This window comes from Andrographis paniculata, unplaced genomic scaffold (assembly GCF_009805555.1).
Source record: "Andrographis paniculata isolate CXL003 unplaced genomic scaffold, ASM980555v1 Contig11END, whole genome shotgun sequence".
Taxonomy (NCBI): domain Eukaryota; kingdom Viridiplantae; phylum Streptophyta; class Magnoliopsida; order Lamiales; family Acanthaceae; genus Andrographis; species Andrographis paniculata.
In genome coordinates this window covers 3,859,938-3,887,087 of record NW_026137391.1, presented here as the reverse complement: position 1 = coordinate 3,887,087, position 27,150 = coordinate 3,859,938, and the positions used below count along the sequence as shown (strand labels likewise).

General features: G+C 41.5%; 2 protein-coding genes and 1 non-coding gene across 3 annotated transcripts; 1 reads left to right on the top strand and 2 right to left on the bottom strand.

The window, feature by feature from the left end:
- The first annotated feature begins 12 nt into the window (after positions 1-12).
- LOC127247669 (uncharacterized) lies at positions 13-3,358 on the top strand. Its single transcript, XM_051269631.1, has 11 exons — positions 13-199; positions 286-523; positions 624-865; positions 976-1,182; positions 1,266-1,355; positions 1,465-1,563; positions 1,673-1,969; positions 2,064-2,126; positions 2,237-2,321; positions 2,790-2,929; positions 3,020-3,358. The coding sequence occupies exons 1-11, from the start codon at positions 140-142 to the stop codon at positions 3,035-3,037; spliced, it is 1,539 nt and encodes a 512-aa protein (XP_051125588.1). The 5' UTR covers positions 13-139; the 3' UTR covers positions 3,038-3,358.
- Positions 3,359-17,185: 13,827 nt separating this feature from the next.
- On the bottom strand, positions 17,186-18,766 carry LOC127249292 (uncharacterized). Its single transcript, XM_051272035.1, has one exon. The coding sequence runs from the start codon at positions 18,764-18,766 to the stop codon at positions 17,186-17,188; it is 1,581 nt and encodes a 526-aa protein (XP_051127992.1).
- A 2,280-nt stretch (positions 18,767-21,046) lies between these two features.
- On the bottom strand, positions 21,047-21,153 carry LOC127251255 (small nucleolar RNA R71). The gene has a single exon (XR_007838861.1). It is a non-coding gene; the product is annotated as a small nucleolar RNA R71 (small nucleolar RNA).
- Positions 21,154-27,150: the final 5,997 nt, after the last annotated feature.

Here is a 27,150-nt window from a genome sequence, read left to right as displayed (position 1 = left end):
AAGCAAGAATCCATCGCCCATCCGCAATCCCACAAAGAAAGTGACAAAACGGAAGGGATCTCGGGTCTCGCCACTGCTCCAGCGACTCCGGTCCATCACATCAGAGTGGGAGAAAGAGCGCGATGCTCGTGGTCAAAGCATGAAGCCAACATCTTCCACTCGAAGGGCAGTGCTTCAGGATTCAGAGGGCCCTTTGGAGGTAATGTGGTTCCTTTGCCGAAAGCATGTCCTTATTTGAACTCTCAGTATAACACTACAATAGGCTGACACTGTTAACCCCAACAGGAACATGATGATAGGGATGTTCCATCACTTTTTGATCCGACGGCACTGACACAGGATGACGATGATACAATCCCCCCCACACAAGCAGATGACGAGACACTTCCGCCGACGCAGGACATGGAGACTGCAGAGAGTGATATGCCACTCTTGGATGAAGGGCCAGGCTCCGACCCCACTCTGATGACAGGAACAGAGGCGGGCAATATGGCACCATTGGACGAGATGACATCGCACGACGGTTTGGAAATTAGCCTTCAAAGATTACCGATTACATTTAGTGACTTCATATTTTGCATGTAATATCCTTATTAGAACATGTAATCTCCTGTTTGTGTCAGCTGGTTCGTCAAAGAAAAAGCAGGGGAGAGGGGCGGCACGAATGCCGCGTGGATGGGGAAAAGATCACAGGATGCTTGTATTCACATCGCCGGATGGTAAAAGCATCGTCGGACCCGACGTAAACGAGTACAAGACAGCCATTGGGGTCATCGCACGCAACGGAGCTCGACTTCCTCTACATTACCCCACGTTCGCTGAGATACCGGAGACGAAGAGACAGGGTGCATGGATGGAGGTTCAGGTGATGCAAACTTCATTAAATTGAAAGTTCTTTTATTTCATATAGATTCTTATATATGGCCCTACCATCTTCTCCGGACCTGGTGGAAACCGTGTGAAACGGCATTCCAGAGTAACAGCGGATTACCAGACTCAGCGGAGAAAGTGGTCTTGGCTGACCTAAGGGAAGTTTGGAGGCACTGGAAATACAGTATCAAATCAACTTACTTCAATCCGATCGAGGACGATGAAGAAGCACTGAAGAAGGTTCCCTCAAGCAGGATTGTGCCCGATCAGTGGCCGAAGTTGGTTGAGTATTGGCGCGACGAGAAGGTGAAGGTACGCATAGGGACATGCCAAATTAATATACGTTAAATCTGCACGGGCATGGACTGAGAACTAAATAACTTTGATTGACGTAGCTTCAATCCAAGAAAAATGCGTCGAACGTAGCGAAAAGAAGCTTTCCACATCGTACTGGGCGGAAGTCATTCACGACTCTGGCAGAGGAGGTACCTTTTATTACAATTAAGTAATTAGTCATGTCATGCTCCATCCCCATATTTTCCTCTCCTGTATTTCATTATGTTTTCGATGACAGAAGGCCTTGTATTGCTGCAGATCAAGGCAAAGGGGAAGGACCCCGACAATCTGGAGATTTGGATTTCCAGTCGCACACAAGGCAAGGGAAAGGATGACCAAGAAACCGAGGAGATATTGGTAGAATAAATTCGTTCCCAACTTAGTTACAATTCAGTCAGTATTTACATCTCTAACAACAAGAGCAAGTTCGGCCTCACTTAAATCTTTCCTGTAGACTTATTTACAGAATGAGCTAAACAAGGTTCCCCCTGAAGGGCGGACTCCCTCTGTTCGGGAGACTCTGTACCGACGGGCCCTTGGGGGAAAGATTAAGAAGCGGTCAAAGGTCGACAGTGCGGCAAGTTCAGCTCATCCCCGCAGCGAGTCAACTGGTTTAACAGACAGTGTAGCATTCCAGCATGGGTGGGAACAACTACAGAATGGAATGGAGGAGCTGAAGGCAATGATGGATGAGTTCAAAACCATCAAGGCTGATGTGTATGCATTCATGCACAGAAACTCCGGAGCGGTTACTGGCCAGGCAGTAAGTATTCATAATCCCTGACCTGTTTGGTATGAGTATCCCATGAGATTTGGATGGCGAAGGAATTTACCATCCTCGGCATGTTATATGATAGGGCACATCTCGTATTGATTCAGTCCCTGAGATTCCCAGGCCTGTGTCCGAGCCAAGCATGACGGTATGATTCCGTGACGCCCTGGAGTTTCTTAGAAATCAGTGCAGTGTCTAATTTAGGCTACTCTTGACTGCGTACTACCTTATCCAACTCATATGCCCTGTCTGTTGTAGGTCGGCACACATGTGCTTCTATTATCCCGCACCGGTGAGAAAAAAGTTGTTGCAGAGGGACTTCTGCTCTGCCCCCCTGGGCCAGGTTGGTCCGGTATCTTTGAGGATGTTTAATTAAACTTTTAATATGCCTCAGCGAGATATCGTAGGTTTTCGTGACTGTTCAGGCCTCATATTTCGTATTAGCATGGATTCACTAAGTGTAGAAGTATACAATGATACGATCCGTGGATTTCCAAAGCGATGTAGACTGTTAATGTAGGGGTGGTAAAATAACTGCTATTATGACGACCCATGTTTATTGAAGGATGTTTGGTTTAAAGATCAAGCTGCAATTACATAGGAAATTAGGGTATAATGTGCTTCGCTACCTAACTCATGAATGTAATACCATGTACTGTACGACATGTCTGAATGTACGTACTCCTCTTGTTCTAGTTCCAAAGTATTACACTTATAATGTCTGTGTTATGACATGTTATATATACAGTTCGAACGTCTGTTGATATATATGCTTGAATGTAATCAAAAATTGCTCTTGTGAATGCTGTAGGTGACACACTTTCCTTGGTCAAGGTCTTCGTGACATCCGCGTCAGTCCCGGACACACCCCTTATTTTGCCGACCATTTCTGGGGCGACTACCCTTCGCGATGTTGTCGGCGAAGATCCTATTGAGTGGAGCTACAAGGACGTAAGGATCTACTTTAATACCTTTCTTGTATTGCCTTCCGAAATTTATAAGAAGTATGACTTAAAGTAATCTCTGTGTTGGCAATTGCAGCTCATGCGCCGGGCTTGAAATGTTGGTACCGATACACCCATGTTAATTGCCCCGTTTGTCATATGGATTGAATGTCGAACCTGTCTTTGGATGGATTGTGTTGAGTTTTTGTTGAACTATGTCTGGAATTGATGCGTAGACCTTTGTGGTTTGAATTCGTATGGTGAAAAATGTGCCTAATGGGATTGATGGATAACCGTATTTGCTTATTGCGTTGTTTACTTGTGTTTGAACTGTTAAGCACGTTTTGCGGAACAGGTTGTTGATGTGTAGATACTAGTAGGCTTGTTCTATGGGTTGCTTTACTTTGTTGGTAGGTATGGAATTCAGATTTTAATATGAATTAATGTTTGCGCGGGGCGTAATGATGATGATGTTTATAGCAATCTTTGTATTCGTAATTTATTTTCGTATCATACGCATCACAGCAGGTCCATTTTTTACGAACAATTTCAATTGCAGCGTACCCCCTGTTTTTCACAATACGCTATTTTTCCGTAACAAAAGGCCAGAAAATCGTTACAAAAAGTGGTCTTTGGATATTTGTTGTTACAGACGGTTTCGTGACTATAAGTAGGTAATATTTTTTTTACGGGGTTCAATGCCGTTACAAATAGTCGTAACAAAAACCAAGTTCTGACAACCGGTCAATGGAAAACACTTGTAACGCGAGGAACTTCCGTAACAAATACCGTAACTAAAAGTCCTGCCACACGCGCCGAAGGATCTACCTTTCGTTACGAGAGAAAATTCGTAACAAACATCGTAACAAATACCATACTTCAGGGAGCGTTGACCGATCGTAATAGTTACGAAAAGTGGCGTGGCAAAAAACATTCGTTACGCGAGTACACATTACGGAAAAAAGTCGTAACAAAGGCGTAGCAAATACGCAAATTGCACGAAATATGGCTTCTTGTTACGATTTTCCGGCCGTAATAGAAAACAGTTTTTTTGGTAGTGCAAATACATCCTTAGAAATCAAAAGAAAAAAAAAATGAGTACCTTTTAGGATTTTTTGTAAATAAAATTATTTCAAAATAATTTTTTCTATAAATACTTTAAATTTTAAATAATTTCATATATTTTTGTCACAATGTGACATGTATTATCTTGGAATTTCATTTTATATTTAAACGTGGATAGTAATTTAAATGTGATATTTTTTATTAAATAAAATAAAATATTTTTATAAAAATTGCAAAACATTAAAATTAAAACCAAACCCTAATACATCATAGGCAACAGCTCTAATTTTAATTAAGCATATGAATATTGAATACTAATATGTATTCACTACAAAAAAAAAATTGGTCATTTGTAGCGGTTCAATAACCGCTACAAATGGCCATTTTTTTGTACAAATAGCTATTTGTAACGATTTTGTACCGGATTTTGACCGGTGCATATACTCGAGTTACAAAAATTCTATGGACCGACTTTTTCTGCAACAAAAAAAGGGCGGTCAACGCATTTATTGTAACAGTGTTTGTAACGCTATCACTGTACTGTCGATTTATTTGTAACGAACATTTACTGTTATAAAAGAATCGTTACAATAAGTGTCCATCCACTTGTAACGGCTTTTGTTGCAGTAATAATTTCGTTACAATAGTTGGTTTTCAGTAACTTATTTAGGATGTGTTTGTTTGGGGGTTTGGATTTTCAGTTGGAATTTGAATGGTAAAAATTTTGAATTTGAATAGTTGTATGATGTGATATAAATAGGTGATGATGTGATGTTTTGAATGTAAAATTGATTTTTAGTATAATATAAAAAATGAAAAATAGGTGTTTGATTTGATGTTTTTCGTGGGAAAAAATTGGATGAATAGTAGAATTTTGTTAGAATTCTACAAACGAACACACCCTTAATATTTTTTGTATCAGTATTTGAAACGGCCAATTTTTTGTAACGAAAAAAGTCCCCTTATTTTTTCAATAATAACCTAAGAAAATAGTTTCGGAACCGAAAACCTGTACGCTGTGAGAAAATACGGCCAAATGACATTACAAAATATGGAAATATTACGGAAATTCAGTATCACCATGAATTGTAGCAAGTACGCACTGTGTAGAAACATAAATATTTTGCAATATAGCCTAACATATATGGCAAAGCGTAGCAACAAACACACAAAATGTAGCAGAGACAGCAAGTTCAACCAACATAAAGGACTTAGTTAGCATCAATCCACAAACAAAAGTCAATCAGCATAGAACTACGTGCCATCCTGCAACGCCCCATATAGCGTCAAAGTGGCCGTACACCGTAGTTACGGACGACGAACAAGCTGCCAACATTGTGTAAAATTATATAAGAATTCATTTGTGAGATGGTTAAGTTGTAATCGAATAGAAAATCTTGTAAATGTGGTTGCGTACATCTTCGAATGTCCAGTCGATTGGCTCGTTGCGGACAACCTCACCGAGTGTTTGTGCTCCAGATGTTGTCCGTAGAATAACCGCAGCCTCTGGAACAGTAGTTGTTGTAACAAAAACTCTTACTATGTCAACAGTGTCACCTACGGACATATGAAGAAAATATGTGCAAATCATCGGTAAGAAAATAAAACTCATGAAATATTTAATCAATATAAAAGATTAAAGATATTAACTAAAACATTATAGCATACGTAAGAGAAAAGGTCGGAGATGATCGCCTAATTTAGCCATCCATACAACAACGTAATCAAAATTGTAAAACATAGATTAGTATAAGTATAATTATAGCATGGATCCTATCTTGATGACATCCGGACCAACATCTGTACACCCTCATAGTATAAAACAACCAGCAACATAATCAATTTATTTTATACATGTGAAAGCTGTTTGTTTAAACAACCAACTTAACCATGTACCAATTTAAAAACAACAATTAATTGAGTGTTGATGTTTCCAAATACCTAACAAATAAATTAGATCAAAAATCAAAGTGGTTTGGGGAAAAAAATCAATTTACCCACCATCCTACAAATCTATATTTAATTATAGATTTATATGCTACCCAACAAGGTCATACAGAGCAAACAACCACCCGATTACAGTTCCACATAAGTAGCATTGTCACCATATCATGTATTACTATTTTGACTTACTAATAACCATAGAATATGTTTTACTCAAAATGGCTGTAACCAAAACCGATTTCATATAGAAAATATAAGTAGGTTGACAACAAATCTGGGGTAGGGTCGGATAGCAACACCCCCTCACCAACAATGCGTTTTTCCAAACCACGAGATATGAGAAGAATACGAGACCCGATCTACATGAAAAACGTTATCATATGTCAATCATGTAATCTACATGCATGTTCTCGAAGGTGGTGGTGATGCGTTAGTAGTGGATGTTATTATCTAAAGGGTGATTCAGTTAACAAATACAAATAAAATTAGCAACGAAAAATTACTAACCGTCAACGGGTTAAGAACATCAGTCCCAGGCGTCTCTGACCTTCCATCTGTGCGGCTAGAACACTGTAAGATAGGTGAGTATGAAAACGACATGACTCGCCCCAAATGATACAATGTAAAACTAACTAATACACGAGATATGCATTCTTACAGGGCCCCGTATCGAGGCACGCGGGGAAAAATTCAACAAAGCAGACATCTCAGCACGGATGGTTCTAATTTCAGCCATCTTAGTGCGGGCACTCATAAATTTAGACATAAATTCCCTAATCTCAACAAGGCCTTTATGATAGTCCTCAGCAAGCTTTCGGAGATCAAGACCATTGGGCCCTCCAGTCAAATGACTTTGGGGGTAGGCAGAGCTGATAGCACTATCAACAGCTGTTTTTCTATTCCTTTTCCCCCCGAGTGCACGGCAGTACAAAGCCTCACGAGCCGTCGGGGTTCTTTTATCAACAGGAATTTTATTAAGTTCATCATTCAAATAAGCCTACACAATATCAAACAAATTAAAACTATGAGGAAGAGAAGTACTACAATTCCATTCGACAAAAGGTGAGATAGGTTTGCATACCAAAATATCATCAGTCATCTCATCATCACCACCACGTCCATTCGTGCGAGACGACATCCAAATTTCCAAATTATCAGCCTCTTTCCCGGTTGCCTTTATCTAAGAGTTAGCCAAATAAGAAACCGGTAGTTAACTTCAATGCCACATAAGAAATGGGGAGTCACAGTTGTTGATTAAATTATTGCACAAATAAGAGAATGAAGGACCTCATCCGCCAACGCTGTGAATGGTTTTCGGCCAGTCCTGTGCTGAAACTTTCTTTTGATAGAATTATTGGTTTTCTCCACGCAATATCCTGCGAACATCGACCCATATGAATTGGAGTAGTATAGGTAGGATGGCATGAGCATATAAAGATGAAGGAAGAGATGTAACTTGCCTTAACCTTCTCATCCTTCCAATACTGGACAAACAACGGTCATTCTTCAATGCTTCGTCGTCGTTCTAGTGTGGTGCGAAGTATGTAGACTTGATGATGCATTTCCAATGGCGCCAGACATCCTTCAGGTCACCCATAACAACCTTCTCTGCCGAATCCGCAAGCCCACAATTGTCCTAAGATAATATAAAGTGTTAATATGTAAGCTTGCTCTACTCAAGGAAGCACGTACAGTAAACAGAGGTTTAATATAAGGGTTTCTCATCTTTATTATATAAAACTTACCCGTATCTCAATCCATGCACCTTGCCACAACTGTTCGGGAATTGCTTGGAAACTCGAATACCGTAACGGAAGACGCATCCCATTTCTGGCGATGACTCCAACTCCACTTTTGTAATCCTTCACATCTGGCCCGATGATGCTTCTGGCATCCCTAGCCATAAACACAGTCATTGGGGTGTCCCCACCCCATCCACGAGGCATCTTAGCCGCTCCCCGCCCCCTCTTAGTTTCTGTCATTGGACCTATGAATATATTTGAATATTGTGTTAGTATTCCTATGCTTCAACACTTACCTTGTTAGCGAGTACTAGAAATCATATATGTTGTAATATGCTACCTTCCGTCTCAGTTGGTTCATCCCTCTGGGTGAGATCATCTTCATCCATTTCCGGAGGTTCTTCGGTTTCAGCCACCGGTGCATAGTTTATTCCCAACGTAATGGGCCCAATTGTCTCCATCCCCTGCGTAGGGCCTATCGTATCATCATCAATCACATCGCCGATCACCGTCTGCAATATTTTACTCATGAGGTGTCAGTAGTTTCGATGTATCATTGTACCAAGGCAAGGAATTTATTAGGCGTATCTAACAATCAATATTACCTGCTCTGGCTCCTATGAATCCTGCAGTAAAGGGCGTCGAACAAAGGATGCATCTGCCCTTGCTGCCGTCCGAGCATCCCGTTCTCTCTCCCACACTTCGGTAATTGATTTTAAACGTTCCAAAAGAGGTGAGACATGGGCACCCTTGCGTCTAGTGGTGATCCGTTTAGGACCAACTTGCTTTGACGGAGAGGGTGCACTAACCTCCGGATGATTGGTTGTCTTGGGGCTGCTGCGTGCAAAGGCTCTTGTGACCCGTCGGAGTGGTGAACCACCAACCTCTTGCAATACAGATTGCCTCTCACGGTTGGTTCTTGCCATTACCTAAAAGGAAAGAATTCAAATTTTCTGTTAGCAACATATATGCAAGAATGTATAAATAAATTAGGAACATCATTCTTTCAATGACAAATGTAGGATGATAAGATAACTATTTCGTAGGAACTACAGTTACTAGGCCGAGAATATATTAAGTGTGAATGATTCTATTTATCTTATTTAATTCAAAATCGTCTGCCGTAAGTAAAGACTACTATAGGAATGTTTCCACTTGCCAAGTCCGTTCATCTTTTCCAAAAGTCAAAAAGTATATAAGAACCCAAAAGTGAAGCCAGTTACTACACTGACTCATCTCCGCTAAATTGGAGCCCCATCGGTGTCCTTGTCCGAGGACTCGCCAAGGTGGCTTTGTATACCAACGGATACATTCCCTAGCTGCTCTCCTTCTATTATCGTACCTTCTACGCCCTCTCTCACCCAATAGTCACGAGATTCCCGAGAACAATACCCATCATCTAAGGGGAACCTATTACTGAATCTGTCATCAATCATCGTATAAACATTGTAGTTATCTCTCTTTACCATTGGCACAACGACTCTCCATGCTCCATCAATTGGATCATCGATGTACCAAACTTGTCTTGCTTGTGTAGCTAGACAGAATGGTCCATCCGTGGGAAGATTTTTTGTGTACATCAAATGCCAGAAGTTTACTAACTTGTACCTAAATTCGTCTTCTTTCACGCCCCTCTCTAGGTCCACCCAATCGCATTTGAATATAAGGTGTTTATTCTCGTTGTTGTACTGCACCTCTACAATGTCGGTCACCATACCGTAATATGCAATGGTGCCTGAACATGGGTTAACGTCTCTTGCACTAGCAAAACTCATAGTATCCGCATCGAGCATCACTCCGGCACACCGAGTCTTTTTCCCATCGTCTATTGACTTGACTCTAAAGCGCAAACCTCCAACTATGCACGAAGTGTACCTTGTTGCATGATGGTTGGGTCCGCATGCCAATGTCTTCATATAATCAGTAACCGTCCCCTCGATAATGTGTGTTGGTTCTTCTACCTAAGCGCACAAAAAAGTTATGTTTATGCATCATTGATAGGTTTTATTTCTTAAAGTGAGATTGGAGTGAAAATGTACACGGACATAATTTTGAAACCAGCCTGGAAATTTTTCTGTATGAATTCGTTGCACTTCCCGGGGACTTGCACGTGGCCGTGTTCTTCTTATGCTTTCAAGGTGAGTCCTAGTAGTAGATGGTTGAAGTTAATCTAAGTACTCACTATGGGGACAGTAGGAATATTTTCGTAGAGTAAATAAAAGTACATTCTTGCTGGCTCAATAGCTTCCGAATTGTCTAATATGTACCCGTGAATTTGTTGCAAGGAGATAAAATCGAGGTTACAACACATCCCACCAACACCACAGCCAGTTGTGCACCCCTGGTCATCATGTCGCGAGCCTCGGTTCTCTTTTGTCTCGACATTACCAAGATACCTTGAACAAACTGACATACACTCCTCCGAGAGGTATCCGCATGCAATGGACCCCTCTGGTTGTGCACGGTTGCGTACATACCTCTTAAGAGTAGCTAAATACCGTTCAATAGGATACATCCACCTATAATGCACAGATCCTGCAATCATTGCCTCTTCCGCCAAGTGAATTGGGAGATGCTCCATCACGTCAAAAAATGACGGAGGAAATAACTTCTCTAGATGACAGAGAGTCAAAGCTAACCTTTTCTGTAACTTCTCCAACTGACGAACTGAGTTGTTGGGTGAGCACATCGAATTGAAGAAGCCACACAATTCTATCAATACAAGAACTACTTCTCTCGGTAGTGCCCTAAAGAAGGAGAACGAATACAACATTTGATCTTGTTGATGTATTTTTTCAACAAAAATAAAGTAAAATTCAAAGATATAGAAAATATCCTTAAACTTGATTAATTAGTGCCTGAGATTAGGAATCTCTAAACACTGTACGGTACAGAAACTAAACTGGAAAATAAAAGACTGAAATTTAAAGTGGTGATCCCCAAATCTGACTTTGCTTTGTTGAAGTTGATTGAAGATGCCTTGCCAAATGATGATCCAAATCCTTAAATATTCTCTGGGAAACCGTACTGAAAACCGTCACCCGAACGGTTACAACGTCTCCTTCCCCAACCGTCTTCCAACCCTTTTCATGCTGACACGTGTCCTCAACAGACCAAAATTATCCTTATATTTCGCTCTTTGAGCCAACCACAGACCTTCCGCTCTTTTGGCCCGACTTCGTCCTTCGCCCGACCTGCTTCTTCGCCCGACCTCACTTGGGCCGACCTCCGCATCAGCCGCCCTCCGTCTTCGACCGAAGACCTCCGCGTCTGTCCGTACCTCTTCCTTGCCCGACCTTCCTTAAAACAGACCTCTGCGTCTGCCCGACTTCGGTCTGGATTTGGATCAATTCTTGAGATCTTAACTTTCTTCCTTTTCCCGACCTTAAAGCCTCCCGACCTGCGGACTTCCCGTCCTGACGACTTTCCGTCTTAAGGACCTACCGACCTGAGATCCTTCCGACCTGAGGTCTTTCCATCTTGAGGACCTCCCGACCTGAAGACCTTCCGACCTGAGGTCTTTCCGTCTTGAGGACCTACCGACCTGAGATCCTTCCGACCTGAGGTCTTTCCATCTTGAGGACCTCCCGACCTGAAGACCTTCCGACCTGAGGTCTTTCCGTCTTGAGGACCTACCGACTTGAAGACCTTCCGACCTGAGGTCTTTCCGCTCTGAGGACCTTCCGTCTTGAGGACCTTCCGTTTTGAGGACCTTCCGTCTTGAGGACCTACCGACCTGAGGACCTTCCGACCTGAGGACCTACCGACCTGAGGACTTTCCGTCCTGAGGACCTTCCGTCTTGTATTTTCCTTAGAAATAAATCTATTTTCTTTGATTTCCTCACGGTATCCTTTAGCCAGTTCAATCAACCCTATTGCCAGGCCCATTCCTCTTTTTACCTTGGGCTTTTAACCTAATTCTAAATTTCGTACGTAACAACTTGCCCGCCGCCAAGGGACTTTCAAACGCCATTTAACAATCAATGTTTGGAAGTTCGTAAATCACTACCTTCTTGAAAAATTCCCTCATCAACTGCACCAGTTACTGCAATACTCCTGGTTAACTTCCTTCTCCGCAATACAAGCCTTTGTGAGTCACAACCCCAAAACACTCTAACTATGGCGAATCAATACATTCCTGCCCTTCCTTTCGACGGAACCCTCCCGGAGGGCCCATTTTCAGCCTCGAAAGTACTAACTCCGACGATCCGTCCATACTGCACTACTCCTGAAGACTCAAATCGGATGAGGGAAGTTTTGGAATCCCGAAATTCCTTGGCGATCAACAATCCTAACTACCAAGCAGTTCGCATTCGAGACAGCATCAAAACCCATCTCACAGACCCAAAAGATCCTTACCGCGCTTGGTATCGACGGGTAGCAGAACACTTCCAGGCCCAATGGCGATCTCAAAAAATCGACCAAGCCATACTACTGTCCACCATGCCTATCAACCTGCATGAGAAGGTGCTGTTGGCCATGTCTGCCTTCTGGAATGCGGAAAATGGGACTTTCCTCCTACCATCTGGCCCCTTTGGTCCAACTCTTATGGACGTGGCAATGATCGCGCATCTCCCAGTCGTGGGTGAAGACCCTGTAATGGGAGCCCTAGATGGGCAGGAGCCATCAGAAGACCATCCAGGGTGGTCTTTACAAGGTGTGAAGGAATGGGGTTGGACAAAGTTCGCAACCGACCAGCAAGGGGCTCCAGGGACCCCTGTGACCGACCGGGAGCATACTGCCTTTATCCTTTTTTGGCTTTGTAGGTACGTCATTGTTTCCCCTTCCAAATGTGTTCTTCCTTCTCATCTCGATCTGGCAATTCATATCGCGTCAGGTCGGTTCTTCTCCCTTGGCACCCTGTTTTTAGCCAATCTGTTTGAAGGACTTACTAGAGTTAGCCTTCGTCTAACAGATAATGATAGTAGAAAATTAGACACTGCCGCGTCGGGTCCTTTTTGGTTTTTAGAACTTTGGTTCCGTCTTTACTTCCCCAACGCGTTTAACTTAGGATCTCCGCCCACTATGCCAATAGCTGAAAAACATTTGGGATTAGCCCTCAACCGACTCTGCTCAGGACGCAATAAACTCCAATCTTCCGATCCAATAATAACCGCAATTTTAACAGATACCCGCAGTAACTCTCGATTTTCTATGTATAAAAAGTACGCGGGTTATGCTCCCGACCATTTTTGGCCCTTTCCGGCACCAAATCCTCTTCCGACTCCTGAGCCTTGTCCTCATCCCACCTATTCTTTTGCCTGGGACGTTGCCCTCAAACCCAGGTCTCTTTTTAGCAGCAAAAAACTTGATAAAAAAGGGCAGAAAACTTTTCACACCTTTAATTATGAACCTCAATTCCTGGCGCGCCAGTTCGGCTGCTGCCAAGGTATCCCTGGACCCGTCGCGTGTCCACATATAATTTTTCAAAGCCCTGACCGACGAGTCCTACCGAATTCAATCCCTTCTTATATCTCCCAGCTCACCACGTATATAACTTCCAATTCTTATATTCCTTTCCGCTCCAACCCTGAGACTGTAGAAACATTCAATGAATGGTGGTCGGTTGTATGGCCCCTGATTTCCCCTGATGAGGGTCGGTTGCTGAACATACTCCTTCCCCCCCAAGGATTGGTTCTAGGGGCGGCTAGACATACTAGCACTCAACAACAAACAGCCGCCCCGGGGATCGGGTCTAGTGCTCCAACGCGAAAAAGGAAAGCGTCCCAGCTGCCAACACCCCCGACCTCTAGGACCGACCAGCAAGCTCCAGCGGACCTTGGAACTACTAAAACATCAGCAAGGATCCGACCCCGAATAGGTAATTTTTCTTAAAACCGTGAGCCAATTCACTACATCTTAACTTTGATTTCACATATCATTCACCAGAACCGACCTTAGCAGCACCGACCACACAACCGACGCCAGCCCCAGCCGACCATTCAACCGGGCCTTTGGTCCAGACCAATCTGCCAATGAGCAGTCGGGCGGAGGACCCGACGAGGAGGCAAACTCTTCCTCCCGCACCGAGGAGCGGTCGGGCCAGGCACCCGACCAGGAGGCAATCTTTACCAGTAGTGCCTAGAGAACCAGTAAGTTCTCTCATCAGCAATACTTAGGATTCTAATGATCAACCCTGATATATTTAACAACCAACATTTCCATGATTTTTTCACAGACACCTTCACCCATCGGATCAGCAGCAGGGGTCTCTTCTGACAGCGAGGGAACTACTTCTCAGATGGGTCGACCGCCATACATAGCATCAGACTCATCCATGTCAAAAGAAGAACCAGCCGCCCTCGCCGAAGCTGACCCTCAAAACGACATCCTTGATGTTGCTGATCCCGAAATCGAAGGTGCCCCAGAGATCCCGGCTGCAGCGGCTCTAGAAGCAGCCGCCCAACCTGCAGCCGCCCAGCCAGCAGCGGCACTTCCTCTAGCAATCGAGTGGCAGGCAGAAGAACCACCTGCGGCAGCCCAACCTCCAGAAATGGAAGAAGTGTCTTCATCCGATTCGGAGACTTCTGTAAATTTGGTAAGATTACACCAATCCATGCCACAATGTCTCTTTCAGAAAACACTAACTGTTTTACATACTACTTTCAATAGGGACCCAGGTCGGCACCTCAGCGACCATTTGCAGCAGCCGACGAGTCGGCTGCTATTATACCAGCTGTCTGCCCTACTCGACCGACCTCACTGCTGCCCCCCTCACTGACAGCAGTCCGCCCAGAGGTAACACATATCTTATCTGAATAAATTTGCACCTCCCTTGGAATACTGATTGACATTGTAGGACTTGCAGGGGCCTTCGGACTTAGCTGTCCTATCGACTGTTCCGGTTCCGGCGGAGGCCCAAACTATATTCACTGAGGCCATTAACCATCCCCTGTCAGAATTGAGATCCGACTTACTGGATAAACTCATTCAGACGGTTGGTGGCCTTCTTTTTTACACTCCAACGGAATCGCCAGCCGTCCCCATTCTGCATCGGCTGATGGAAAGACTTACAGAGCTCAAGACTGAAGTGCTAGTCATTGGACTCCTGTCAGCCGAAACCCCCCAGCCTGACTTCGATCAAACAACGCTGGAGAATTCTTTGGCTAAAACCCGAGAATCCCTTCAGCAGACTACTGGAAGGCTGGGTGGTCTCCTTAGCACGAAAGCTCAAGTCGATGAAGCTATTCAGAAAAAGGAGGCAGAATTGCGGGAGCTGAGGAAAGAACAGTCTACCCTGGATAAGCAAATTATCAATGAACAACGTCTGCTTGAGAAATATACAAAGAATGAGGCTGAGTTGGATCAAGAGCTGAAAGCCCAAGCCCGATCCCAATTCATCATAAGATATCAGACGGCTGCCAATACCAGAAGGCTATCCAGGGATGAAATCAAATGGACCCATATAAAAACTGCCCTAGGGGCATTGTTGTAATACTTTCCCCTTTGTAACAATACTTGACTTAGTAATCCATTTTTTCTTTCTTCTCAAAACAAGGATCACCTTTCAATTCCCAATTTTGTAGGAATCGAAACAAACTCCTTCTTTAAAAGAACACTGTTTCTCACATTTTAAGAAACACATTCCGAGGCATAATTTGAAAATCAAAACACTTAAAGTGTTAACAAATATGGCGAATGACCGACCTTATGTTCCATCAAACAACTGGCAGGGTGTTCTTCAACCCTTCTTTGTGGGTAATCACCCTATTGGAGGCCATGCAGAAGACTTGTTACATATACTCAAGCAACTAGACTTCAAATTCCGATTCTCCCAACGAGGAAGAAGAACCATTCATCGCGTCATCCGCCTGATGGAAAAAGTCATTGAGGGGTATGAACCTCTTCGTGACATCCTTAGCCGCATTCCTGATCTCCATCACCACATGGAAATGATAGAAAATCACGCAGCAACTATACTTCCAGATCTTGGTTGGGATAACATCTTTTCCAATCAACGAAAAGTCTTCTCAAGATTACGGACCATTGTTGATCGTGAACATCAAGCCATAACAGACATGCAAGCACGTACCCATCAAGATTTAGATGAAATGCAAAGCCAATGGGAAAGATACCGACCAGATTTGGAAGATCTTATTGAAGAAGAACCAGAACTAATATCCACTCATTGGGATGAAAAGTCTGATTCAGAGGCAGAAAATTTCTCACCAATACATGATGACTAACTGAAATGAACCTTTAAATAGGTTCGAACCCTACAAATGGGTTCTGAATAATATTTTATTTCAGGCAGTTTTGTTATCTGAAAAGGCAGGATAATACCTCTTCAGATATTTAGCATTAATACAATCATGCACTCTTCTACCTTCATGATTTACAATAATGAACGCGCCATTTCCAATATTTTTTTGAACAATGTATGGTCCTTCCCAATTCGGTGACCATTTTCCCAATTGGTCCGTTTTCTTATATGTAGGAAGAATGGTCTTCCAGACTAGGTCTCCTTTTTGGAATGTCCTATGAAGAACTTTCTTTCCGTAACTCCTTGCTCTGATTTCACTCTGTTTCACACTTCGATCTATTGCATGGAGACGGTTGACATCCAAATCCTCCAACTGTTGCAACATAAGTTGTTGGTATTCTTCTGTAAGACCACCATCAGTAAATTCTGTTCGGCCAGATGACACTCGGATTTCGGCTGGTAAAACAGCATCTTGGCCAAACGTGAGTTGGTAAGGTGAGAACCCTGTTGCCGTATTTCTAGTATTCCTATGTGCCCACAAAGCCTGAGACAATAACAAATGCCACTTTCTTGGGTTCCCTTCAACCATCTTCTTTATAATCCCAATAATAATCTTATTTGCTGCTTCCGCTTGTCCATTGGCTTGGGGATAATAAGGTGAAGAATGATGTAATCGAACCCCGAATTCTGCCAAGAAACTAGAGAACTTTTCCCCTGTGAAAACCAGGCCTTGGTCGGTTGTTATAGACTGAGGAATACCATATCTGTAAATAATTTGGTTCAAAACGAAGTCTATCACTTCTTTCGTACGTAACAGATCTGAAGTTGTACAAGCACACAATGATCATATTCGAGAAATGATAACAAAAATACAATGTGTACTGGCGGACGGAAATAGCAAGAATCTTCTGCATTAGAACATGACAATCGTGGCTCTTCAATCCCCAAATGCTTAGTTACTCCACTCTCACCCTACGGGATAAATTGCTACTGAAACCATCGGGGGGTCTTAGATTTTTCAAGACCGATAGAAATATTTTCTTTTCAGAGGAACTCATGGTGTAAGGGGCTGCAGGTAAATAAAAACCACCATTCGGTCTCGGAATAGGATGCAAAGAAGTTCTTATATTCAACAACTGTAAATCCTTTCTTGTATTAAGGTTGTCCTTTGTTTTGCCCTTCGTGCCTAGCAAAGTGTGAAGGACATTCTCACAAATATTTTTTTCAATGTGCATCACATCAAGGTTGTGTCGTATATCATTCTCAGCCCGGTATGGTAATTCAAAGAATATGCTCTTCTTTTTCTACCCTAAACTTCTTCATGCTCGTGGCGACGCCGTTTTCTAGATTGATGTGCCAAGTGTTGTGTAATCAAATCATCATTCACATATGTAGTTGGCACATCGCGTATTTGTTCTACCAGTTCTGTACAAGTTATGCGTGTCGTAGGTGCTGCGAAGTCCATCGTTCCATCGAAGGACTGTCGATCCAGACGCAGACCGTCGGGCAGGTATCGCCGGTGTCCACAATAGCATAATTTATGACCCTTTTTCAAGTATGCCGAATGTGTTCTCATACCGCAATTAGGGCATGCGTTTGCCCCCCTTGTTGGCCAGCCAGATAACATGGCATACTCTAGGAAGTCACTAATGGTCCACATTAAAGCGGCCCGCATTTGAAAATTTTCCTTACTTACTGCATCATATGTTCGAACCCCCGTACTCCATAATTCTTTCAACTCAGCAACCAGAGGCTGAAGAAAAGCATCAATGCGTTCCCCGGGTCCCTTTGGACCATCAATAATTGTAGATAAGATGAATGATGGTTGTTTCATACATAACCATGGTGGTAGATTGTAAATGACAAGAACTACTGGCCAAATGTTGTAGCTCACACTCATGTTTCCGAAAGGATTAAACCCATCAGTGGCCAACCCTAGACGTACATTGCGTATGTCACTGGCAAATGACGGGTGACGACGATTAAAGTTCTTCCATGCTGCACTATCAGCAGGATGGTGTAACAGTCCATCGTTGACACGGCCTTCAGCATGCCAGCACATGGAAGCTGCATTTTTCGAAGATAAAAACCATCTCTGTAAACGGTGCACTAAGGGAAAGTACCTCATCTTTTTTGCTGCCTTAGTGGGGCTGCCGTCAACGAACCTACTAGCCCTACAAATCGCACAAGATTTAAGTTTTACATCATCTCCTGTGAACAACATACAGTTATTAATGCATGCATCTATACTCTTATAATTGAAACCCAACTTCTTTGTTATTTTTTTTGCTTTGTAGTAATTCTTCGGCAAGATCACAGCATCTGGTAGGGCATCCCGCAATAGCTCTAATAGTAGGTCGACCAAGTGGTTTGACCACTGACATAGAACCTTCAAATGCAAGAGACGTGCAATGAATGAAAGCCTGCTAATCTTCTTACACCCTGAGATAAGATAATTTTGCATGTCTTCAAGCATTTGCCTCCACCCACGATTGTTGTCATCTCTATGGTCGTCACCTACATCATTCGCAGTGTTGCCTTCATTGATCCCTTCACCCAAGTGGTCAGGCATAGCACAATCGCGCATTAGCATATCTAGGTCATCTTCCCACAGTGCTGACCTTTGCCTGTCTTCCGTGCTAGTTGATGTTTCACCCATAACTTCACCATGGCTAGTCCACACCCTATAAGACGGGTCAAACCCATACCTAATGCAATGAAGCAATATCTCCCTACGAGTATTAATGGCACGGTTTAAACAAGTCCAACATGAGCAATATACAACCGAGTCTATGTCTCTCCCACGAAAAGCATAGTTTAAGAGTTGTATCACACCATCCAAATAAGTAGACGAAGTATGGTTCGATTCGTCAATCCAACTCTTGTCCATCTAAGAAAGAAAAACTTTGAAGATTTTTCATAATCCCATTAACATATATTGTATGCACTTAATTAAACACATGTTGTAATGTGGATCAAGATATAAGTACCACTTTAATAGCATGTCATGTAAATAATTTTCAGACCCTAAGATAACTTATTTCAGGTTGGTTCTTAATACTAACCTGCCTCGGCTTATATAACCACCGAAAATAATAGTATTGAACTAAAAATATGAATATCAACATTATAATTCGAATGTTCATATCATAAAAACTATACAAGTAATGTGATATACTATTGATGCATGAATAACTTACTACAATGCAGCAAGCTTGGATCGACGCTTAGACTTCTGCCCGAAAGTACGTTGTCCCTCAATGGTGGGTATGACACACCTATTCAATTTCAAAGACGCCTCGTGTCATCCATAATGCACATGAGTAGATCGAAGAATCAGCAGAACACTTTATAAAAGCAATAACGGGTAACAGAGAAAACACAAACAATATTATACAAATGAGTGATTGATAGTTAGAAATCGCATGCGTTTTATATTCATATCATATGCGATATTTGGGTGATTTTGATTGGATTCTACCTAATTTATATGCGAATTTTTTATTTGCTGTGTGCAATGGACAAATATTAAATTTGGCATAATTGGCAGAAAAAAGAAATAAAATTCATTAAAGACCCAAAAGCCCATCTACAAAATAATTAGGGCAAAAATCAAATAAGAAAAAAAACACACGCCTATTGCCAATGAGAGAACGGCTAGGGCAGAAACGCACAAGAGTAGGAGACTGACAGATTCATAGATCGCGCAGGAGCAAATCGACAGAGAAGATTTCCCCTCCCACTATGACTTCATCTTTCTTTTTTATTCTCTGTTATTTGATTATGAAGTAGATACTTTTCTGGTTTGAGGGGTGATAATGTTTTGGTTCTTTTGTTTTGGAGATTCTTGATTTTCTTTATAAAAGTTCTTTTTGATTATCAATATTTGTCTAATTCTGATAATAGTGTTTGTGATTGTTAGATTGATTGAATATTTTGGTACCGATATTTAAATTAGTCTGATAATCTAAAGTCAATTCAGGTAGGATATCCGTAATTGTATTCGCACTTGAATAGGTGATAACCGGGTTGAATAGTTCATTCCCGGGGGTTAGACAATCAAATCTAATTGCTCCTCCTAGGTAGTAATTATTTTGAATTGGGTTTTTCTAAATTACAATGTGGTTAGGCAATATTCTTATGGGCACACCTAGGTTTATTTGCTTAATTAGGGGTAGTTAACGGTCGTACCTTAATTACCTACACTGTAAGGAAAAATTGGTTGTCAGAGCTTGTTGATAACTATAAGCAATTTATTGATACTTTAATAAGAATTAATTTTATTGAATCAATGATAAAACACAAGTGCCATAACTACATCATCCCTTGAGCCAGGCATCCCCTTGATAGTCAGTTCCCTCCTTAATTTAATTGCTTTGTTATTTTATTTTCATTAGATTATAAAAGAAAAATCCCCATCTATTTACTACATTAGAATACGAAAGAGTGAATCACACAATCCCTGTGGAGACGATCCCTTCCCCTATATTACATTAAATTGTGATCACGGAGTAGGTGAAATATTTGATTGACCGCGCGACAGGTCAATTTTTCGCGCCGTTGCCGGGGATTGGCGCTTTGTTTTACTCTTTTGTGTTATTTTAATTCATCCTCTTGTTTATGCTCCGTTCTTCTCGTACAGGTTATATTTAATCTTGAGATCGAGAAGGTTGAGCGAAAGCTACGAAAGGAAGCCAAGCAACGAAAAGCTGCTCAGGTTGCGAAGCTGGCAGAATCTTTAAACCACCTCAAAATCTCTAGCTCTAGCGACTCTGAAAGTGATCAAGAGACTGTCATGGCTGAGGATACCCGCACTCTAAGGGAGTTGGCTGCTCCCAACTTGGCGCAGTAGCCCTTATGCATTAACTTTCCAACTCTGAATAACACTATTGCTTTTGAACTGAAATCTGGCTTAATCCATTTACTGCCTTCTTTTCATGGACTTGCAAGTGAAGAACCTCACAAACACTTGCAAGAGTTCGACGTGGTGTGCTCCAACATGAAACCACCAGGTGTTACTGACGAACAGATCAAACTCAGAGCCTTCCCATTCTCACTCAAAGATGCTGCAAAGGATTGGCTCTACTATATCCCACCTGGAAGCATCGACACGTGGAACGACATGATGAAGAAATTTTTGGAGAAGTACTTTCCAGCTTCCAGAGCTGCGATCCTGAGGAAGGAAATATGTGGCATCAAACAACAATCAGGTGAAACGCTCCATGAATATTGGGAGCGATTCAATAAGCTTATCATTAAATGTCCACAACATCAAATTCCCCCTCAATTATTGATTCAATACTTTTATGATGGTTTGTCGTTGATGGACAGGAACATTATCGATGCTGCAAGTAGTGAAGCTTTAGTAAATAAGACGCCGGCACAAACTTGGGATCTTATTGCGAGGATGGCTAAAAACACGCAGCAATTTGGTTCAAGAGATGTTGGACATATGAGCGGAAACAACAACGACCATGCCATCCAATCGATGCAGCAACAACTTTCTGAGTTGACGAGCTTCGTTCGCGAGATGGTCGTGGAAAAATCCAACCCGAGTGTCCAGGTCAAGGCGTGTGGAATATGCACGAGTGCAAGACACCCTACAGATGCATGTCCGACCCTCCAAGAAGAATGTACAGTGGATGTGAACATTGCAAACTACGGTATGAATAGACCTCCAGTGTACAATCCATACTCCAACACTTACAATCCAGGCTGGAGAAATCATCCGAACCTGCGTTATGGAAATGCACAGCAGGGTAATGCTCATCAACCATTCGGAGCTATGCAGCAGATGCAACAACCTCGTTTTTATGAGAAACAGCCGCCCCAAGCACCCACAAGCAACTCCAGTCCATCTTTGGAAGACTTGGTGAAGTCTATGGCTACCAGTACCCTACAATTCCAGCAAGAGATGAAGTCAACTGTAGACAAATTACAAGGTCAGATCAATCAAGTGTCAGAGGAGGTGAAACAGCTACGTGAAAGAGGAAAGTGGCCTGCTCAGCCTGAGCCAAATCCAACAAATGTCAGCGCCATCACTATCTGCAGTGATACGATGATTGAATGTTCCTCCCGGCCTAATCCAAGGAATACGAGTGCTATAACCCTTCGTAGCGGAAAGGAATTGGAAGGTCCACCTCCTATCTCAAAGGAACAGAATAAGGATAAGATTGAGATGGAGATTGAAAAAGAGGCCGAAATTCACGAAAAGGAACATCCTAATTCTGTTCCTCCTACTGAAGCTAAATCAGCTCCTTTTCCTGACAGGTTGAAGAAACCACAAAGACAACAAACGAAAAGAGATGATGGAAATATTCAAGAAGGTGGAACTTAATATCCCGCTCCTGGAAGCTATCAACCAAATCCCCAAGTACACAAAGTTTTTAAAAGAACTGTGCACCAACAAAAGAAAATTACGAGGGGACGAGCATATTATAGCGGGTGAGAACGTTTCTGCTGTTATCAAAAGAAAGGTACCACCTAAAACAGGTGATCCAGGTATGTTTTCTATCCCTTGTAAGATTGGAAAAACTGAGATAACTAAGGCTATGCTAGATCTAGGAGCTGCTATTAATGTCATGCCTCGATCAATATACGACTCTTTAAATCTAGGGCCTCTAAAAGAAACAGGAATTATTATTCAACTTGTTGATCGAACCAATGCTTATCCCGATGGTATGATAGAAGATGTACTAGTTCAAGTGAATGAATTGATTTTTCCTGTTGATTTTTATATTCTGGATATGCATGATGCGCACTGCTCTAATCCACCGCCTCTTTTGTTAGGAAGACCTTTTATGTGCACTGCAGGAACAAAGATAGATGTTAAAAAGGGCACACTCAGCTTGGAGTTTGATGGAGAAGAATTTCATTTCAATATTTTCAATCCCGTCAAATGTCCTGTTAAATCTAAATCGTTATATGCAATTAATGTTATTAATTTTGTGGTGCAGGAAACTTGTGAAGTTGGTAATGAGAATAAACGAAGAACTGTGTTGACAAAACAGTTAGAGAAAAGACCCATTGGAGAGAGTAAAAAAGGAAAAAAGATTGTCACAAAGTGGAGATGGATTCCCAAGGGATCACCATTGCTGGCAGCGAAAAAATGTCATAAGGAGAATAAAAATTCTAAGCCGAAGAAAAAGTGTGTGCCCAATAGACATCGCTTCAAATTATACCACGAGGGACCCTCACTTGATCCTATAAAGTCGGCACCCGTTGCCGATTTCGATGTTCAGAATTGATGTGAGGCGAAGTCTAGCTCAAAGACTATAAAGAAAAGCGCTTTTTGGGAGACAATCCAAACCGTTTAATTGCTTTTTGTTTAATTGCTAATAATACTGTTGATTGTTTTGTTTGATTTGATGCAGGTCTTTGGGAAAATACTTAATGATTCTTAACGAAGGCGCGGCGCTTAAAAAAAAATCAGATCACAAGGTGCCATTTAGTCATGATCATGACTAAATAGCACCTATAACACTGCTTAATCCCTCCAATTTCCAGCATGCAAGGTAGTCTTTAGTCATGACCATGACTAAAAACCACTTATCACACTGCCTCTTCCTTCCCTCTACCCACTTTTAACCCTAAATCCCCAAATAAAATAAATAAATAAATAAAAACCTTTTCACTCCCTCACCCTCTCTCTCTGCCAGCCCCCCCTCCGCCGTCTCCCTCCACCAGAAGCTGAGACGTCACCGGTTTTTTCTCCGCCAGACGCCGAGCCCTTTCGCCGATCCCCCCCTCCCTGCGCGTCGTTCTCTTCTGCCCAGACCTTCTTCTTTCTCCTCCAGCAGCCCACCAGTCCAAACCAAGCGCCGTCACCTTCCTCCACCAGACGCCGCCAAAACACCGCCGATTCCATCAGCCGCACACCGCCGCCTCCTCCCGACGATCTCCGCCAGTCCGATGCCCAGTTCGCCCCTGCGCCTGAGTTCCAGACCAGTTGCCGTCTCGACTCCGCCGCGATCTTCCTCTTCTTTCATTCTCGCCGAACAGCCAAGCCTGCCCCAGCCGACGCCCACCTTTCTCTCCTTCACCGCCGGCCATGTTTGCGTTATGTAAGTAATCGTGGATGGGTAATATCTATTCATCCCTTTGTTCTAATTCTTTCAATTTTTGGAGATGGATTTATTGAAGCTATGCGATTGTTAATTTGGAGTCGAGATTGAAATCACTGCCCATGTTAAGTGTTTTATAATGTTTATCTGCGATGATCATGGATTATTTGGCTTGAGTTAATAAGGTTGATTGATTGCTTACATAGATGTGTTACTCATTGAGTATGTTGGAGACATTGATATTCTCGAATTGGTATCGAGACTCAGATTTTTGGATCATTAGGCATTGCTTTGATTATAGTTCACGCGTGGGGTATTTTGTTTCAATTTGGCGTGGTTTGGCATCGCGAGTTAGCATGATTGAAAATTACATTCTTGAGTTGAACCTTTAGTTGGATTATGAATCACCCACTTTTTGGAGTAGCTTGCGTTGGTTAGTTGTTTTTGCAGGACTCAAGAGATCTTCAAGCCTCCCTAAAAATCACAATCAAATAAAGAGGCGTTGGCAAAGCCCTATCTACTCCACCCTCCTACGGACTCCAGGAAGTCCCTCTTTTCTTCTATTGCTTTCTTTACATTGAGGACATTGCATACTTTAGGTGTGGGGAGAGTTATGCAAATTTTTGGGCAAAATTTTCATTTTGTGCTATTCTTATGCCTGATTTGCTGTCTTTTCGCATGTTTTTTAAATTAGTTTGAAGTGAGTCAAAGGTGATTTGTGTGATAGGTTAGTTTGGCATGACTAATGACATTTGATTGGTGATATGTTGAGTCAAGTCGACGTTTGAACCCTGTGAGAATTTGAGCCTATGTTCCAAAAGTCATATTAGAAAATAAATTGCATATACTCAAGCTTTTGGAAATTTCTTTCATGTGAGATTTGTAGTGCTCAATTAGATGACCTAGAACTTGAGTGATTATGCATGTTGAACTTGCAACTATCGAGTCTTGCGTTTTGAAAATGATAAGGGCATTAGGTAACCCATTAAGCCTTTCTTTATTACCCAGCACAATTTCCCTAGTTAGCCCATTTGAGCCTTCTTAGCCTATTTTTTCTTTTATAACAAACTATTTTTTAGCCTCATACCCTTCTTTCGATTGAGTCTTCTCCGATTTGAACCCTATGTTAGAAAGAATTACTTTAAGTCCATGTTGTGATGCATTTTATTTCTTCGGCACTAGTTAGAAACGAACTTTAGGTACGAATAAGTCACAGTATGAAGGAATAATTATGGGTAGTAAAAGTATATTTATATGTATATAAAGACAAAAGCAAAAAAAAATCAAATCAAATCAAAAATCAAAGAAAAAACAAGAAATAAAAATATATATAAAAAAATGAAAAAAAAACAAAAAAATAATACAAAAATAAATAAATAAATAAATAAATAATTATCTTAATAAAGTATTTTCATTTAATTTCATTATTAAAGTTTGGGTAGTGAATAGAGTAAGGATTTCATTGTTTATGCCGATTTGTTTTTCATATGCTAGCATCGTGTTCTTATTGTATTCTTTTCTGACATATTTTAGCCCTTGTATATCCTTTTTCCTACCCTGACCGCAAGCCCCGTTAACACCTTATTGAAAGTCCCTTTGATTCTCTATGCTAGATTCGAATATTTTAAGCAAGGGAGATTTGATTTTTACTCAAGCCTATAGGATAATCTTTTGTTACATTACTTGAGTGTTGAGCCAATTATACACTCAATTCTTTCAGAGAGCATGTGAGAATGCATTTTATCTTGTGAGGTTGACTTGGCTTGATGTGTTAAAATTCGGATTGAATTGGTTGTGTTGGATCCTCTTGTCATATCGAGTTGTCTGCGATTTCTTTGGCTTATTTCGAATTTATGCTTGAGGGCAAGCAAGATCTAGGTGTGGGGAGAATTGATAGTTAGAAATCGCATGTGTTTTATATTCATATCATATGCGATATTTGGGTATTTTGATTGGATTCTACCTAATCTATATACGAATTGTTTATTTCCTGTGTGCAGTGGACAAATATTAAATTTGGCATAATTGGCAGAAAAAAGAAATAAAATTAATTAAAGACCCAAAAGCCCATCTACAAAATAATTAGGGCAAAAATCAAATACGAAAAAAAAACACACGCCTATTGCCAAGGAGAGAACGGCTAGGGCAGAAACGCACAAGAGCAGAAGACTGATATATTCATAGATCGCGCAGGAGCAAATCGACAGAGAAGATTTCTCCCTCCCACTATGACTTCATCTTTCTCTTTTATTCTCTGTTATTTGATTATGGAGTAGATACTTTTCTGGTTTGAGGGGTGATAATGTTTTGGTTCTTTTGTTTTGGAGATTCTTGATTTTCTTTATAAAAGTTCTTTTTTATTATCAATATTTGTCTAATTCTGATAATAGTGTTTGTGATTGTTAGATTAATTGAATATTTTGGTACCGATATTTAAATTAGTCTGATAATCTAAAGTCAATTCAGGTAGGATATCCGTAATTGTATTCGTACTTGAATAGGTGATAACCGGGTAGAATAGTTCCTTCCCGGGGGTTAGACAATCAAATCTAATTGCTCCTCCTAGGTAGTAATTGTTTTGAATTGGGTTTTTCTAGATTACAATGCGGTTAGGCAATATTCTTATGGACACACCTAGGTTTATTTGCTTAATTAGGGGTAGTTAACGGTCGTACCTTAATTACCTACACTGTAAGGAAAAATTGGTTGTCAGAGCTTGTTGATAACTATAAGCAATTTATTGATACTTTAATAAGAATTAATTTTATTGAATCAATGATAAAACACAAGTGCCATAACTGCATCATCCCTTGAGCCAGGCATCCCCTTGATAGTCAGTTCCCTCCTTAATTTAATTGCTTTGTTATTTTATTTTCATTAGATAATAAAAGAAAAATCCCCATCTATTTATTGCATTAGAATACGAAAGAGTGAATCACACAATCCCTGTGGAGACGATCCCTTCCCCTATATTACATTAAATTGTGATCACGGAGTAGGTGAAGTATTTGATTGACCGCGCGACAAGTCAATGATGATAGTATATTTAGACTGGCTTTTGGCAGTTGTTGTGCTTTTGACCTGTCGCGCGATCAATCAAATATTTCACTTAATCCGTGATCACAATTTAATGTAATACAGGGGAAGAGATCGTCTCCACAGGGATTGTGTGATTTATTCTTTCGTATTCTAATGCAGTAAATAAAGGGTG